This window comes from Tasmannia lanceolata, unplaced genomic scaffold (assembly GCF_043159265.1).
Source record: "Tasmannia lanceolata isolate RefF3 unplaced genomic scaffold, GAP_Taslan_0.1 ptg000007l, whole genome shotgun sequence".
In the NCBI taxonomy this organism is placed as follows: Eukaryota; Viridiplantae; Streptophyta; class Magnoliopsida; order Canellales; family Winteraceae; genus Tasmannia; species Tasmannia lanceolata.
The window spans coordinates 23,178,809-23,197,400 of NW_027518684.1; the positions used below are offsets into that span (position 1 = coordinate 23,178,809).

An 18,592-nucleotide genomic window follows, 5' to 3' on the forward strand; every position below is an offset into this window, starting at 1 on the left:
CTTGGGATTGAAGGTGAGTCTATTAATGTGATTTCTTGTGCAAAAGGTATCTCAGAGAGTCCATAGCAACTAGCTCCGATTTATGGATCATCATAAATAAAGAAGCAGACAATAATGTGATTTCAGACCAGCAAATGAAGAGGCAAATAAAGAATCAAACATTTTGGTTAGGGTTGCATTGATCAAAATGTTTTAGACTTTAGTAACCAATTCCCTATTATTTAGGCCTTGTTTGTTAAATTTGAGTCCAACAATCGGTTTTGACTTTCGACTCACAATCAATTCTCAAAATCCAAAAGGATCAGGGCCTTAATCTTTACTGTTTCTTGTATAGGTCCCGTTCATTTAAGATTATGTCAACCGATCGTGAGTGCCGAACCTATTATAAAATGCAAAATTACGTTTAAATTTGAGTCCAATAATCGGTTTAGTACTCATAATCGGTTTTCATAATCTAAAATGAATAGGGCCATATTTGGGCATCTTGTCCTCTCATTGAATTTTTTTCCAATCAGATTCCCATAGTCAATATCAAGAAATCCAACACTCATGCCTGATCATGTTTCTTTTATCAATTTGAGTCAGACACAAACATAAAGAAAAAGAATGAATCATACATAATTATACACATGAAGGCATTTAAAGGAATGTTCATTTGGAGATGAATCCATGGTCATACACACCATAAATACATAGTATGTGCATTTAAGTGTCAGGACCTTAACCGGGTAGAACTCACGCCTAAAAGCTAGCCGTTAAGGGGAGGGTGCCCAATCCCTTTTAAGCCCATCCACATCCATTCATTCTTCCGATGTGGGATCTTTGCTTTCACGTGGAACCCCCAACATTAAGTCCCTTGTTCATTATCTCTACTATCATACCATATACTTGTAGAGGTCCAACATATCTCTAGTATGATAGTCACATATTTGTAGAGGCCCAACATATTGTGTCGGACGCAGTACTCATCCAATACTTTATCAGTGCTTCAAAATGCGGATGTGGGTTAAAACACAGTCAAATTAAATCCTAGTCGACTCGCCACGGCGCAGTTGATTACTCGGTTGACATGGCTGAGTACTTGGTTGACATGTGGTTGAGTGCTTGGTTCACACGATCATAGCTCGGGAGAGTCAAAAGAGTTTTTGATTGACTTTGTAGGGTAAAATAAAGACTATGGGAGAGTCAAAAGAGAGTTTTTGATTGACTTTGTAGGGTAAAATGAAGACTATGACAAGAACATGGCCAATGTAAAATGAGGTCGACTCGGGAGTGGACGATGACGCGGAGGAGTTTTAAAAACTAGGCTTTATGTTTGAGTATGCGGGTTCTATAGATCCTATTTTAAGTTTATTCCATCTTCCAAGTTAAATCTATTTATGTTTGATGGTATTTTAATTATACATGTCTTGTATTTTATCTCAAGGTAAAGGATACATGTATGTATATCCATGTCCTACATTTTAAAAAACATTGACTCATATCCCAGTTCCTATATCTGTATAGCTGGGTATCATAGCTCTGAGTTCAATGGACCATGAGCATATATGGTCATGGAAATCTTACACTCCACTTATACATATTGATTCTTGAGTATTCCAAGAGGAACTTCAAATTGAGCAGGTGAAGTAGTTCCAATGTGTTATTTTTAGCTTCTTTTGCAAAGAGAAATAGTTTTGTGATGTCAAAACAAAACCCAATAAAACCCAACTTCTAAGGAACAACCATGAAACAAGAAACGTTATCTAAACATGATGCCTAATTGTACCCTATGGTTTTCAGGGAAAGAACAAGAATTTATCCACGCCTACAATTCTTCTTTTGGATTGTCTGGTTCCTCAATGGAATTAAGTCCACCAGCTTCACTTTTTTGCCTCCATATCGTCTCAATAAGTTCATCTAGAGGAGGATCTCCGGGTCTTCGGTACACTTGGTCCCCTATCTTGATTTCATATGCCTCAGGCTGGTTCAAGACGAAGTCTTTCAACTAGCAAAAGGAAAGATTAACAGAAATGAAAACAAAATGGTGTAAACTCCATCTATCCTCTGAATCATAAATTTCATCACCAGACATATAGAAAACCCGGTCAGGGGAACAAAAAAGAAACAGACTTGAAAAATAAATAAAAAAACCTTGAAGCCTGTGAGTTGTATTGTGAGTATCACATTGTACATCAATAAGGTGACACTTTATTGAAAATATTACTGTATTCATCAAATATTGCACTCAAGGGTTCTTAAATTGGAACATAGAGGTGCTATCCTTTCTTTGGGATTACAATCTACGGACTGGTCTGTTTATGCAAAAGAAAAACCATATCTAAGCTTGTAGTTTTTTCTTCTTCTTTTCTCGGAAGAGAGTACGTCTTGAGCTATCGATGGAATCCAATATCTATATAAATCTCAGAATTGTGAATAACCCTTTACTCATGTTTCAGGCATGAAAGATAAAGGACCTTCCATCCGATGCTCAAGAACTAGAAACTAAACACATACTACATCTGAGATGACTCAAAAGTGGGCAAATGCCAATGGAGTTTTTGTGCCTGTTTGTAGTCCAAGTTTTTAGATTTGTAATTCGAAACATCAATTATTTCAGAATTTAAAAGAAAATAGTTTCAACTGTGAGTTGATAGAGCTAGCTTAGAGATTTTCGACTTCTCTAATTACCAAAATTTAAGTCAAACAAAAGAGTAAGATCTTTAAGTACTCATGGAAGCATACCTCTTCTGTGTCCTGTCCCCTTTCCATGTTGAACATGATTGTATTTGTATCAACAGCCATGAACTTGGCCTCGACAGCTCCAGTTCTGAGAACTTTTGTCCATCTCATAGCAATCTCGGGCACGACCTTCTGGAAACAACTCAAAAAATCATCCAGAGTTTTAAATTCTGTAAGCAGAATTTTATAGATACTGATTCAGATCTTAACACACCTGAAGGCATTGAAAATAGTGGTTCAGATCTTATAAAGGCATTGCGTTTTTATTTATTTATTATTATTTCAAAAGATAACAGAAGCTTACTGCAAACTTAAGTTGATCAAGCGTAAAATTCTGCTAATTGATCAAATTTTCTATAATTCAAGAAATAAAATTCCACACCTAGACAAGTTTTCAGTATAACATGAAAAAATATTAAGAGAAAAATTTACTATATCAAACCACAAATCTGTTAAAAGAAGGGGAAAAAAAAGAACTAAACTAACAAAAGTGAAATTATATCTGCACTCCCATATTTTAAAATTAAGCACTTTTCTGATTGGATTCTAACGGCTTATGGGGGAATTGTAACAGCCTTGAAGAAACGAGTGCCGTTATCAATTATAAGATGAGCATTAAAAACCATTACATTCTCCACTCAGAGAATCCAGTATAACCTGAACTAAAAACCCATAAAGATTACAACAAAAACCAGAATTTCTGATTATGGTTTTAAATTTGCCCAAAACGACTGAAATGTTTCTGTTTTCATCCCTCAAAACGAAATCTACATGAACTCCATCCACGCCATTGTCTCCACCAAAATCCCCGAAATTCGTCTGAAATGGTGGGAATGACGAAAAAATTAAAAGGGGTCATGATTTACATCGTATAAAGCTATTTACATCATATTGATATACAATTGTTGTCCTTGGAGGGGAAACTGGTCACTGTACTTTCTTATACTTCATTACATTCTCAACTCAACTCAACTCAACTAAGCCTTTGTCCCAAACTAGTTGGGGGCGGCCTTATACTTCATTCCATTGAACTTCATTATTGACTTTGCTACTCCAGACATGTATTACAATGCATGTCACTAGGTGTTTGATGTGATTAAGCCATCATGGATGTCTTTCTTGCTTATGTGATGGTTTATAGGTACGTATTTGTGCTTATTTTAGCAATTCCCAAAGTTTCATCATAAATTTCATCATTGCCTATATTTTCCATAAGTTTTCGTGATTTTACAAGATTCCAACCAAAATTTCCACTGAAACTGAAATTTAAAACCTTGTTCCCAACACTCCGAATCATCACATGGGAAACCCATCAAACCATTAAAACCCAACAAAGGAAAAATGAAAAAAAAATTGCAAGAACAAAAAAAAAAGGAAGAACCTTTTCATCCTTTTTTGTTGTTGCAAGTTTTTCATTTTTTCTTTGTAGGGTTTTAATGGGGTCCTTGGAGGGGAGAATGGGGTCCTTCAAGGGGAGATTAGTCATTGTACTTTCTTATACTTCTACTATTCAAGACATGTGGGACAATGCATGTGATAGTTTTTTATTATTGACTTAATCCATGTGATTACGCCATTATAGATGTCTTTCTTGCTTACGTGATAGTTTCTAAGTATGCATTTGTGCTCATTCTAGCATTTCCCAAAGCTTCATCCTTAAATCTCATCATTTGTTTTGTGATTTTACAATCAAACGGGAAACCCATTAAAACCCAACAAAGAAAAAAATGAAAAAATTGCAAGAACAAAAAAAAAAAGGAAGAAAAAGGACCCACATACCGCGGATCGTGGAACGCCCAATTGGAGCTTAACAAAACCAAAGGAAGGTCCGAAATTTCGCTTCATAATCTCAGCCTGAATCTCAGAAATCTGCATTTGGGAGAAATCTGGAGGTGGGTCCAAATCTTTGGGCTTTGATTTTTTGCCCCATTCCTTCCAGGCCTCGTCTTCTTCATCATCGATCACATCATCCAGCTCATCTGGTATGTGAATGCTCTCAATTTCAGTAAGAATTGAGATTAAAAGGACGGAGAAGAAAACTAGAGAGCTCTTCTTCATGACCCTTTTTCTGTGTGGGGTTTGGAAGAAAGTAGGTGAAGAACAGGCTTTTCAAGTATCTTTTTTTAACTATATATATACACTTTTTGGGTGCTTATCCCACGCACATGGCGCACCTTGAAGGCAAAGAAGCTAAACGGCGCATACATGTGAAAAGACTAAACTGCCCTTGCCATCACACTAAACGTGATGGGCTCGACCCCATTTTGGCTCGGGTTGGGTTGGCATTTTCTTGGTTTGGGTTAGAGTTGAGGACTTGGCAACCCGAAAACTGAACCCAACTTGTACCCTCTAATTTTATCTTGATTTTCTTTGGATTACTGTATTTTTCTGTTTGGCCCTGAACCCAACCAACCCGACTCAACCGGACCCGATTTTGGGTTATCTGGGTTGAGTTGGGGATGAGAGATTTAGAGGCAGGTTGGGTTAGGGTTGGCCTCAACCCGATCCGAGTTGCAACCTTGAGTTTATGAAATTTTACAGGGAAATGATATTAGCACAATCATGTTTTAATAATTGCACTAACTCAGCTTGTCTTTGCCTTTTTAAAATCTCCTCACTCTATTTTGTTAGTAAAACATTTTGGGCAAAAGTGTAGGTAGGGTCTACTGGCTAGGTGATCCGAACCGTTCATCTAGTAGGCCCTACATATATACCAAAACTCTCTTAAATTTGAAGATCCTAACGGTATATCATTGTGATTTTTCTTATCTGCGGTCCCGATAGCCGCCATTTTCAATACCCTTGAGATCGAAAGGACCAATGTCTTTGGATGTGTTCAAGAACGTGGTAGTCCAATTGTAAGCCAGCAATTGTACGGCTAAGATGATTCAAATTGGGAAATTTTTGGGGAATGGCTCACCCCATCCAGAGTGAAGTCTAACCAATGAGTGGCTGACCACACACATTGGTTTACTAGTTTTCCACCCTTAAGCCATAAATAAGCCCATAACCGTAGCATTTCCGTCTCAATGGTGGAAACGAAAAAACATTTTCCTAAGAAAAAGTTTTTACAAGAAATGTTTTTCCTGCAATTCAAACAGGGCCTTAACTAATTGTTTGTCATTACAAACACAATCCTGTTAGACATAGCTAAAAACTTCTCTGGTTAAAAAATTAATGAAATTCAAGTTTTAAAAATCTCTCATGCATCTTGAGATTTTCAAAACCTGGAAATATGGAAGGATCTGCTACTCTCTTGTTGATGGAGAGAAGGGCGAGAAGTAAAAAACCTGGCCAACATCTTCTCTTGTCTCTTAGCTACAATTTTGAAGAAATTCCAGATGCTAAAATCTGCGTATCCAAACGGCCCTTTAGTAATATTTAATCATTTATACTTCAACACTCTCCCTCATATGTGGCCTATCTTTTAGGTTGGTCGTACACGTGGATTTTTAATATCGAGGAGTTGTTGGGGTTTTGAACCCAGGACATGCCGTGAGGCAATAGATCAGATACCATGTGAAACGACCAATTACCTTAACAACTTAAGTTTTTGGAGTAATTGGTTGTTTCACATTGGATACCTCCATCTCTCTCGATCAAACGGTTAGGATCTTTTGATCAATGTGATACTTAATTAGGTCAATAGGCCAAACTCCTTATGACCGTCAAGATTTCACAAACCCGATCACCATACCTATAAGCTGGGATTGAACCTCCGACCTCCAGGTTGAAGAACAAAGACTTGACAATTAAGCTAGAGCCTCAATCCCTTCCTTGACTAACAGTTGTCAATATTTCCAGCCCCTTTCAAGTTTTTTCCACCTGTTTGTTTGTATTTTTTTTTTTTTTTGAAATAAAATGTACCATGAAAAAGGATATGCTCACCACCATATGTTTGTCTTTTCCAAAAAATGACTGCATATATTTCCACCATCTTTCCGTCTTTCCCTAAAATTGAAGTTATTTTCAAGTAAAGACAAACTAAAGGAGGTGGGAAAATCATTGCCCTGCTTATTAGTAACAAAGACAAACCAGATATAGTAAGCAATATTCTAAACCCTAACAGAACAATGTAAATTAAAATTAAAAAAACCAGTCAACATAAAAGACAAACATAAAATCTGCACCAGGGTTGTCCATAACTGTTGCCATCTCTTCAAAACCCTAAAAAAAAGGCCAAGAAAAAAAAACCCCTACAAACCCTCCTGACCCAACACCACCCTTCTCCTCCTCATCAACTTATCTCTACTCCAAACAATCTGACCCCTCTTTTCTCTCCCACCACCACCCCCACCTCCTCCTCCTCTCCCTTCTTTTCCTCATGAGACCCACATCCTAAACACAGTCCCAAATCCAATTCAACCTCCAAATTCATCCCAGCACCACTTCTCTCACCTCTATATCCAACATCTATCATGCAAAACCCATTCACCTCCTTAAACCCTTGTCTATGCTCACACTTGTAAAAAATTACAACATCTTTCTCTTTCAGTCCCTTCTCCTTCACAAACCTATTCCACCCCCTTGTGAACACAAAACTCTGACTACTCTTCCAATAACAGTACCTAAACTTCCACGATCGCCGCTCCTTGTCCAAGAACACAAGTTGCACGTCCACATCAACGCCAGGCTTATCCCCTCCTTCTCCATCATAAACTTGTGGAAAAAATTTCAGTGCATGTTTCTTAGGGATCACAAGCCTATTTAGCTTCCCAACATCGCTCGGCGTTAGCTCCTTGTAAAATAGCTGTCTACAAAACACCCCACTTTCATTAACATAACCTTCCTTCATGTCTACATCTCGTAAATTATTGGAAGAATTTGTTTTGACAAATTCTATGAACTTGTTCTCGTAAGACCCGTCTTTGATCATCTCCATGACCGCTTTCGTGGTGTAACGATCTTGGAAATTGGGTTCCTGGATGGTGAGATCAGTCCAAGGGAAGTTGCGGTGAGAATCTCCGCTTCGAAGCTTGATCGCCGCACTGTCGTAAGCCATGGCTGCCGCCTCTTCGGATTTGAACGTTCCGAGCCATACCCGTTGGTGGTTCGCATAAATTTGTGCTCCCCAATTGCCATTTTGCTGCAATACTACCCCCTTGAATCTTGAGGAATTATTGGGTGCAATTGCGTTCCGTTGGCGCTTATTCGGGTTGCTAGGGTTGGTGGCACTATTTGAATCCGAACCTTCGCCGTTTGAAATCATACTCATTAGCTCTTCCTCAACTGAATTCCTAAGAAATTCGAAAAAAAAATATAAAAGTAAGAAGTCTAAAATTATTACTCAAACTGATACATCCATGATGGAAAAAAGGTACTAGATAATTTTTATCAGCATATGTATCTATGCCTGTTTGTTCTAAATCTTGCTCACTAGAAAAGAAAGGAGGGTTAAAATCCTAAGAAAAGAAAAATCCCATTGCAGAAAAGGAAGAAATCTAACATTATTAAAACAACTAGTCCGCCCAGATGGGAAGATATGTTAGAACTTTTACAAGCAGAGATATTGAAACAAACAAACAAAAGGGGATTAAAATGAAACATGAGACAAATTAATTGACTAAACAAGAATAACCCACAAAAGAGATTTCAAATTCTATGAAGAAGAGGAGGAGCTTTCTTACATTGAATAGGGGTGATGGAGTTTTTGATATTTAACCAAACAGATAGAAAGGAGAGGAAAAAGTATGGAGAAAGAGGAATTGAATTTAAAGGGAAAGATAAGAAAAAACAAGAATGCAAAGCTACAGATACGATATTTTAGAAGGGAATTTGCCCTATGAATCTGGAAAATACAAACTAGAGAGATTTTTTGTTGCATGGAAGGGAAAGGTTTCTAATTAAAAAAGAGGTGGGTTTTAGAAAGTAAACAATATTAGTTAGGGTGTATCTGTTAAAAATAGGTAATAAAAAGATAGAATCAAGTTGTTTTTGCTATCTCATTTTGTACGTTTATTTTGCTGTCTTTTCTTGCATTCTATCTCCGAAATTACAGTCTTTGATTTGTTCAAAATATAAAGAAAACTACCCTGGATTTTTCTTCTTCTTGCTGTTGTTGTTGTGCTATAAATAGTACTTTCTGAAAACTAATAAGGGTGTTTTGGGAATTTTCGGTAATTTGTTGTTTAGTTTAATTTGAAAATAAGATGATTTCTAAATCAAGTATATCAGGGCTTTGTGGTATAGTAGCCAGGTTCTGAAATTTTTTATTGGAAAGCTTTGCTATGTAAAATCAGTCTATGTAGCCATTTCAACGGTAACTTTTGCAAATTGAAACCCTCATTGAAAAAAAAAAAAAAATTTATGCCATTTTTACTTTATGGGCCGTGATAAATTCACCCCCTTATAGTATGAATTCACCCTGTATTTTTCAAAATGGACAGTACAGCCCACACCATAGGATGATCCAAACCGTCCATTTGATGAGCCACAATGTAAATAGGGTGTGCCCCAAAAATCATTTCCATAGGATGATACCAACCGTCCGATCTATAGAGGTTAGATTATGGAGTTTCTCTATAGATCGGAGGGCTAGGATCATCGTATGGAAATGATTTTTGGGGCACAACCTATTTACATAGTGGCCCATCAATTGGGCGGTTTGGATCATCGTATGGTGTGGGCTGTATAGTCCATTTTGAAAAATACGGGGTGAATTCATCCTAGAAGGGGGTGAATTTATATAGAATGAATTCACCCTCTTTCCATTTTTTATTTTTTTTTCAAGAAAAAAAAACCTAATTTTTTTTCCAATGCTTTGCCTTAAAAGAGTAAATACAACTTGGGATTTTGCCCTAAATTGTAGGGGCGTCAATGGATTCAGACGGTCCGATGGATCGTCCGAATTCGAACGTTAATGAACGGGATCTAAACATATTAATAGGATCCATGGGCATATTTCGGATCATCAAATCTAGGATCCGAAAAACTTTGGATTGTGTATGGGCACGCCATAGATGCCCATTGGATAGTCATGATCCGAAATGGTTTACAAAAATACCCTCCAATTTTGTTAATGCTAACCGTTCTATGAAGGGTATTTTGGTCAAAACCTCTCTTATCACTTAATGAATCAGATGGGAATGCGATTTCACTCATTTCAGTCATTTCATTTCATACTTTCACGAAGGAAAAGATAGAGGGGTTTTGTTCTTTATGCATCATATTCTTTGATAATAGATATACAGTATATTTGTGTATGTAATTTTGATTACTTTTATTGTTTGCAAGCATTATTATACACATAGATTAAACATAGATAAAATTTTAATTTAGTTGAAGAAAATGCACAGAGACACACTAATAGTGGACTGCCATTCTATCTCTTAAAAAAAATAATTAATTGTTTACTTAGCTTAGTGGGACATAATAGGACACTCCGATGGACGGTCTGAAATAAAATGGATCGTGATCATGATGTGGAATGTAAGAGATATATGGAATTCCGCATATCTGGTCATAAATTTGGATGATGATGATTAGAAATAAAATGGTATTCCGCATTCACCGTTGATGTTACATTTATTGGATACGACTCAAATAGCCCAATGGATGTTTCTTTGCAATGGTTTAAAAATTGAAAAATCGGACTGGTGATCGAATTGCAAAAGGAATGCCATTCATAAATTTATTTTAGAATTAAAAATAAATTTAGAAAATTAAAAAAAATAGAAAATACTCTAAAATAAAAAATATGAAGTAACCTAGTGATGAACATATAACAAATCTTAGATGTAAATATGGCGCTGCTAGGCAAATGGTTATGGAGATTTGGGTAAGAAAATAATCATCTATAGATAAGGATCATTGAGGAGAAATATGGAGCATTACCAAGGAAATTGATATCAGATGAAAAGTGACGTCAGGGAGGAGCTTCAATGTAGAGGGATATTCTAATCCAAAAATGCAAATTCAATGAATGTGTCAGGTTTACAGTGCATTTGGGAGATAGAATAAAGTTTCGGTATCACGCGTGGTGTGGAGAAGCCCCACTGGAAAAAGTATTCCCAGATCTATTTGATGTGATGGAAGATCAAGAGGCTTGGGTTAAAGATTGCTTTGAACAAAGTGAAGGGTTGATGTGGAGGCTTTTCTTCAGGAGTAACTTGTTTGATAGGGAGGAGGGTAGCGAGACTTCTTCATGTGCTAGTATCCTGTTACATAAAGAAATCGGGTGAAGACAAAGAGGGTTTGGATCCGGTGCTCCTCGGGTACTTTTAGCGTAAATCATATTATAATTTGGTGGCATCAAATTCTTTAGTCTCACCAGTGGCTGAAGTATGAAAAATTCTGGCACCTCCTGGGGTATGTGCCTTTGCCTGGATGGCTGTATTAGACAAGATCCTCTTTGCGTCTCCGTAATCGACACATGTGGAATATAGATCATTGTGCGCTATGTGTGGAGGCAGGAGAAATAGTTGACCACATGTTCATTCATTGCAAAACAGCCAGGTATGTGTGGAATAAAATCCTAGACAGGTTCAGAATATCATGGGTATTTTCATCCAAGCTGTCAGAGCTCATAAAAGGATGATTCTCGGCTCCATGGCGCAAAAAGAGGTAAAGTTTTATGGAATGTGATATTTTTAACTACAATGTGGGTGTTATGGAAAGAGAGAAATTCCGGGGTATTTAGAGGCTTAGTAAAGACCCTGCACTTCTTATATATCAAGATTATAGCTGAACCATCGCTTGGGTTAGAGCTCTGCCTAGCTTTCGATTTATGTCGAAGCATGATCTATGGCAAGGATGGACAAAGGTTTATATTAGTATGGAAATGAGGCTGGTCATAATAGAGGAGTTGGAGCCTCCTAGTAGCGGATTCATAATTAAAGTTGAACTTTGATGGTTCAAGCTTGGGTAATCCTACACCGGCAGTTGGTGGCCTTCTTGGAGATGAAAGTGGAGATATGATATGGGCTTTTTTGAGCCCCATTGGGATCGCCGACTCTAATGTGGCGGAAATTAGAGCGGTGCACCAAAAAATCAAAATGATAGATCAAGACATTCTGGATAAGGTCATAGTGAAGGGTGATTGTTTGAATGTCATAAAATGGTTGGAAGGTAGTGCATCCCATACTTGACGGTTTGCTCGATGGATTGATGTAATCTTGGTTCGAATGCCCAAATCCTCCATAACATTTCATCATTGAAGAAGAACGATGAATAGGGAGGCCGATAGGCTAGCGAGGGAAAATTCTTCAAGGGGGAGTTAGAAGTCTTTGATTTCCTCCCTTTGAATTATTTATGGATTGCATGTATTCTATTTCCCTTTTTCTGTATTTGTTTGATTTGCTCAATGGTTGGGTTTCTCCTCGTGTATCTTTTATCCATGAATATATTGCGTTGCCAATAAAAAACATTTAGCAAATCTTTAACTTCTAACTTAGAAAGTTAGAAGAAAATCATGAAATCAATAATAGCTCTACTTAGATTTTCTATTAATTAATATGACAGCTTGATAAATGATAGGTATTAAATATTTACTTTTTACATATTCACGCTTAAAGATAATGACGTATTAAATAATTAAGAGGCTAACTTTAGTATGTAAATAAACCGCCCGGTTTGCATCAATCCGACCTGTTCAAATGGGTTCCACAGTCTATAATTTGATAATTAAGGGTTCAATTGTTTTTTTTGAAACTTATGTCGGTTTTATCAAACCAAACTGAAAACATAACCGGTTTGACCCTAACCGGTTCTTTAAATTATGTCCCCATACATGGAATATATATGGAAACTCCAGGTCATCTTATGACATAATACAACGAATCTATCCGGGGAGATTGCAATCCACTGGAAACGAGCTCGAAATAGTAAAGAATTGTTATGTCGAACAAATGAGAGCCACAAATATTGAGATTTTTTCGTCTAATACTTGTTCTGATTTTTCTTTCTTCTCCATCTCCCTCTGTAATTCTTTTCCTAGATTTTGCTAGTACTACATACATGTTCACTTGTGGTTTGGATTTTGGCTATAGGGTGACTGACCCAACAAATGTTATAAATTTTTTTGCCTCCATTCATAAAAATTTTTACAAGAAAAAGTCATCGATGGAGCAAATTAGTTCAACATGGGTCCTGTTTATTTTTAATTAATTTTCCAATCTATAAATTTATTATGGAAGTAAATCCAATCTCATTCCTAAGAAGACTTCAAACATATGGGAGCAATGAAAAAAAAAAACAATGAAATAAAAATTTTCAATTTCTATAGTATAAAAGCCTGTGTGATCACATATTATTTGCAGTGTGTGTGTATATATATGAACCAATTAGAAAAATCTTAAATCATGCTTGAAGTAAACGAAGAACAGTTAAATAAAAGATTTTCAATCATTTGGAGACTATTTACCTCTTTTTTTAACGATAGGAGATTATTTACCTCTCACTTTGGGATTTAGATCTTGTTGCAGGCATAGTGCAAGCTTGATTTGCTCGATGATCTTGAAAGAATGGGCATGAATACTTAGAGAAAGCTACGATCTATAGTCCGGCTCTTTCTTCCCCTTTGAAGCTAATATAACCCTGAAAAAATGAGTTCTTTCTTAAGTACTCTTGTTGACACTAATATGGTAAGGAAGAGATATTAATTAGCCTTTGCCTTGCATTTTTTTCATGGGGAAATGATATTCACACCCCCTTTGTTTGATGATGACACTCTTCACTTTATTAAACACTTTCTGATTGGTTTGTTAATATAATTTTTTCATTTGGTGGCCTTGTAAAGGCCTTAAGGTGATTGGTTGGTGACCTTGCAAAGGCCTTAAGGTGATTGGTTGTGTTAGTTGGGATTTTGTGTCATTTATATAGCCTTGAAAGACTATCTCATTGTCACTAATCTAATTCTCACATGCTATACTCTAATATACATACATGATTGATGGAATCTTTGAAAATCATCTTAGCTGGTTTGGACTAATATTTCAACGATGAGGGGAGTGTCAGGAATGCAAACTAACCTAATTAGTGTCAGGACAAGGCCACAGAATACATCCGGTAGTAGTGATAGGACAATGAGATTGACTTGGGCATGGAATATCAGCACTTGACCTAGGTACTTTGAATGTTCTGCCAGGCTTTGTTCGAAGGGATTGGCTCATAAAGATTGATGGCCTTATTCGTTTGAGGAAATATTTGGATCATAGCCACTTCAGATGAATTAAATGAATATGACTAAATCTGCAGAAACTGAGCCTCTATGGTTGCTCTGTCGTAACCCGGGTAGAACTCATCCATAAAAGCTAGCCGTTGGGGGGGGGGGGGGTGTGCACAAGTCCTTATAAGCCCATCCACTTCCCATAACTTATCCAATGTGGGATCTTTTTATTTTGCATGGAACCCCCAACATTCTCCCTCTATGCGCGGAAGCAATGTGGATAATCTCGCTCCTCCACGCAGCGGCAACGTGGAGGCCCTGAGATCTTCTTTGAGAGAATTTCACATCCTCGAAGGTACACCAGGGTTAGCGAGATCTTCCCTGAGGGAATTTCACCATCCTCGAGGGCTCACCAAGGTTACCACGCCCATGCTCTAATACCACTTGTTGGGACCGGGTAGAACTCACCCTCAACATGTTCTCCCATGAAAAATCAGCTGCAAGATGGCTTTTCATGATATTGCCTACCAAATGCTATAGTAAATAAATGCATGATTCCATTTATATTTAGGAAACTAAAATAACCACCTATTTTTTTTACTACTTCCACCACTTTACTTTACGTTTCAAACCAGTAACCTAATTAAAATATGGAGAGCAAAATAGAATCTTTCTTGATGACGGAAAACCTTCTATGGGATCGATGACCTCATCATCTTGCACAGTCCATGCCAAATTTGGTTCTAACGGGTGGCGTCTCCTCCAGTGGAAGTAGATCCTTTGTCACGATCCCAAGTGGGGGCCTACTTAGGCATGGGACTAGGTGGGACCCATCCTTGTATGGGATAGTTTTAGAGGGCCTAGCCTAATTCGTTCCACCACCTCCGAGCTTTTTGGTGTATTTGTAAGGTACCTAACATTTGGTATCAGAGCATCTACCATGTCACGTATTCAGGTCACCGAAGGGGCAACTCATGGAGAGGACTACATGGAAAGTTCTACCTCGTAAAAATCCAAGATGAAGTTACCATACAGTGGGGCGATGCAGAAGGAGTAGCCTGTGGAAAGGCTACTTAGAAAAAAGGCTAGACTAAAGCCACCACAATATAGACTACCAAGGATGGAAGATTCATATGTTAGAGTGTATGTCCTTAAAGCCAATCATTGTTGTATTGAAATCGTTTATCATTAATAAAGTATTTTGTTTCATGAATCATGACATCTATTGGGTATTATATATGAGTGTATGATGTGCTTATTTACTTTTGACAAGCATTTATCCTTAAGTAGTATCTCAGGAATAGTCATGCTCGTGGATTCACAGATCTTAAGGAGTGGGGAGATATAACATTCTGATTCTTTACAGACCTAAAACGTTCTTGGTTGGGCTGAGACTGGACATCTCTGACTGGACACAACCAGCATCAGGTCCGCCTCCATATACGCATTAGGGTGGCTTATTTTGGACACTCGGGTAGTGGACCAAAAGCAGGTAGCATGAGTGCAATGAATAGTTCACATGCTAAACACGACCATTCCCAAAATAGCCTATGGACTAGGATATGGAAAAGGCTATTCTATCAGTCAAGACCCTTTATATGTTCTTTGACCTGAGGGGTCATATTGGTCCGTGGGGTCACCTTTATCTCAGAGTGGCCCCCAATTTGGGGTCACTTACAGTTAGTGCTAGGTCATATGGTAACCCATGATCAACATGGATGCCCATCAAAGAATCCTCCACCTCATTTTAGGTTCTACAGGATCTTCCGTCAGATCCCTGCATGCATCGATCCCACTCATAACTCGCTTTAGCCATTGTTATCCTTGGAGGATTAGGGGCTCCGATTTATTCATTGTACAAATGGATGAGATTCAATGTATGAGATATAGGGATGATTTACACCGTGTATATGGTTTATGCACTTTAATTCATATATGATGTATATTAGCTGATTAATTAATTAATATGATTAATTATTTATTTAAGAAAATTTGTAATTTCCTATTTATATAGATTTAAATGGAAGAGATAAGAGAATGAGAGAGGAAGTTTCTATCTGTGAAACTCTCTAAAAGATATAATTGTATTTTATTAAATTAAATAAAAGGAAATTCAGTTTTTAAGGGAAAGGTTGGTTGTGCAAGTCTCCTTGGACGTCCAGCACACTTTCCCCCTATATATTGGGGAGAGGGAAAGGTAGAAAAGCTGTTGGATGTTTTTGCAGACCTTCTTCTGTATCTCTACTTTCTAAACTCTCTCTCTTTCTTCTTCTAGTTTTCCATATTTCCTTTTTGGCATGGAGACAAGTAAGGGAAGAAAAAGACTTCTTCTTCAATCCTAAACTCTCTCTCTCTTTCTTCTTCTAGTTTTCCATATTTCCTTTTTGGCATGGAGACAAGTAAGGGAAGAAAAAGACTTCTTCTTCAATCCTTCGGTGTTCGTGTGATTAGAAAGAGCCATCACTCCAACTTCCGGGGCATTCGTGTTTGAGAAACACAGAAGCCAAGCAAGGAGTGGATCATCAGAGACTACTAGTTGGGTAGTCAAATGTGGTATAAAGTTCTATCCCTTTGTATGTTTCAATTTAATCATCATCTATAATTTAGTAATCTTGGAATTATGGGATAAAGAAAAAGAATTTTATTTTGTTTCCATAGCTTCCATGACCTCTTTTGCGGCATATGAATTCCTTGTTCGACTAACAACAGAACTTTCAGTTTTTCAAATGCTTCCTGAGCTTCTGGTGACCATTGGAAAGAATCTTTTTTAACAGGTTTGTGAAGGGAAATGCCACGCTCGCGTAATGCTGAAAGAACCGTCGATAATACCCCGTAAGGTTGAGAAATCCCCTTAGTTGCTTCAGATTGATCGGTGGGGGCCATTTCTGCGTAGTGTTTAATTTATCTAGATCTGGTTGAAATCCCCACCTAATACTATATGTCCTAAATTATCAATTTTAAGTTGGCAAAATTGGCATTTAGACATCCTAGCAAACAATTTGTTGGTAGACATGCAATGTAGAATAGAGACTAAGTGTTCAATGTGATCCTGCATACTTAGGCTATAAACGAGTATATCATCGAAGAAAACGATAACAAATTGGCGAAGAGATGGTTTAAAGATCATGGTCATGGTATTTTGGAAAGTAGATGGGGCATTGCTAAGACCAAAGGGCATGACCAAGAATTCATAGTGTCCTTCATGAGTTCGGAATGCTGTTTTAGGATAATCCCCTGTTTTCATTCGAATCTAATGATAGCCTGATCTTAGATCCAATTTGGAAAACACTTTGGCGCTATGGAGTTCGTCCATTAGCTCATCAATTGTAGGTATGGGGAACCTATCTTTAACTGTGATGGCATTAAGGGCCCTGTAATCAACACAGAACCGCCATGTGTGGTCCTTCTTTTTGACTAGGAGGACAGGGGATGAGTACGGACTATGACTCGGGACAATAATGCCAGAATTCAACATCTCCTGAACTAATCTTTCGATTTCGTTTTTTTGGAAGTGGGAGTATCTGTATGGCTTAACATTGATTGGATTGGAACCTGGAAGAAGGTGTATATGATGATCCCAATCACGGTGAGGATGAAGTTCCTTTGGGGATTGAAAGACATCATGAAACTATTGAAGAAGGTTTGAAATGGGAACTGGTAGCTTGGCTGGCATTTCCTTAGGTTGGAGCTCAGAATTATTAAAACTCTTAGAATTATCAGCAAGGCAAATCAAAGTGAAACATGAAGCAATTGAATTGGTTTTGGATAAGCTTTTGAGATGCGTGGCCTTGAGGGGAGAAGGGTTCCATTCCGCTTCCCCTACCAATTTCACAGGGTGGCCTTTCCACTGAAACTCCATAGTTGAAACTTTATAATTTGTTAGGATTGAACCCAATTCAGCTAGCCACTGAATGCCCAAGATGACATCGACACCTTTTATAGGTAAAAGGAAGAGATCAAATGGAAACTCATGGGTTTGAAGACAGTTTGAGATTAACACACTTTTTATTGCAAATTAAGGAATCTCCATTACTGATGAGGACTTTGAAAGGGGCTGTAGGTAGAATAGGCCAATTCAATGTATGGGCGATTTTTTCCTTGACAAAGTTATGCGTAGAGCCACTATCGATCAAAACATGAACAGAATGTTCAGCACTTACCCCAGTAATTTTGATTGAATTTGGGTTTTGTTGGTCCACCAGTGTGTAGAAACTAATTTCGGCAGGGTTCTCGTCATGTGTTGCCTCTGGACTTTCAGTTTGCTCAATAGGTAGATCCTCATCTAGCAACACATCTGTTTCATCATCAATGGCAGAGAGATGATATAGTCGTCGTCGACAATCGTGCCCTGTAACGTATTTCTCATCATAGAAGTAGCTGAGCCCTTTTTGCCTTTTTATTTTCATCTTTTCTTTAGATAATTGTCTTGTTCGGATTGGGATTTGTCACAGTGGTGTTGCTGCGATTGCTTTAACCGGAGGAGGTGAGGGTGTTGGTAACAAGCCCGGTCCACCCATGGGTTTAGACTATGCTGGCTTCCAATATTTTTTGCAATTCATCATATTTCTGTTCATACTTCCTTTCTAAAGAGAATGTTTGTAAAAGAGAAATAGGTTGTATGATGAGCAATTCTCTTTTCAAGTCAGGCTTAAGGCCGAAGATAAAAAACTAATGAGAAAAGCTTCCGAAAGGACGCTAACCTTGTTGGACATTGTTTCAAATCTGGTTTGGTAATTATCAACAGAAGAGGTTTGATGAAGTTTTGAC

The 18,592-nt window shown here is 37.6% G+C and overlaps 1 protein-coding gene and 1 pseudogene across 1 annotated transcript; both read right to left on the reverse strand.

The window, feature by feature from the left end:
* Nucleotides 1-1,615: 1,615 nt before the first annotated feature.
* LOC143881156 (LDL receptor wingless signaling/trafficking chaperone) lies at nt 1,616-4,843 on the reverse strand. Its single transcript, XM_077384145.1, has 3 exons — nt 4,501-4,843; nt 2,725-2,853; nt 1,616-1,987 (listed from the first exon to the last, which is right to left on the reverse strand). The coding sequence occupies exons 1-3, from the start codon at nt 4,777-4,779 to the stop codon at nt 1,808-1,810; spliced, it is 588 nt and encodes a 195-aa protein (XP_077240260.1). The 5' UTR covers nt 4,780-4,843; the 3' UTR covers nt 1,616-1,807.
* A 2,115-nt stretch (nt 4,844-6,958) lies between these two features.
* On the reverse strand, nt 6,959-16,708 carry LOC143880677 (AP2/ERF and B3 domain-containing transcription factor At1g50680 pseudogene; annotated as a pseudogene).
* Nucleotides 16,709-18,592: the final 1,884 nt, after the last annotated feature.

Bases quoted from the DNA above. Each gene is read 5' to 3' on its own strand.
- LOC143881156 (XM_077384145.1), bottom strand. From the start codon at position 4,779: ATGAAGAAGAGCTCTCTAGTTTTCTTCTCCGTCCTTTTAATCTCAATT. The intron at 2,854-4,500 runs GTATGTGGGTCC...AGTTGTTTCCAG, and splicing joins TGGGCGTTCCACGATCCGCG to AAGGTCGTGCCCGAGATTGC. The intron at 1,988-2,724 runs GTATGCTTCCAT...TCCTTTTGCTAG, and splicing joins GGGGACAGGACACAGAAGAG to TTGAAAGACTTCGTCTTGAA.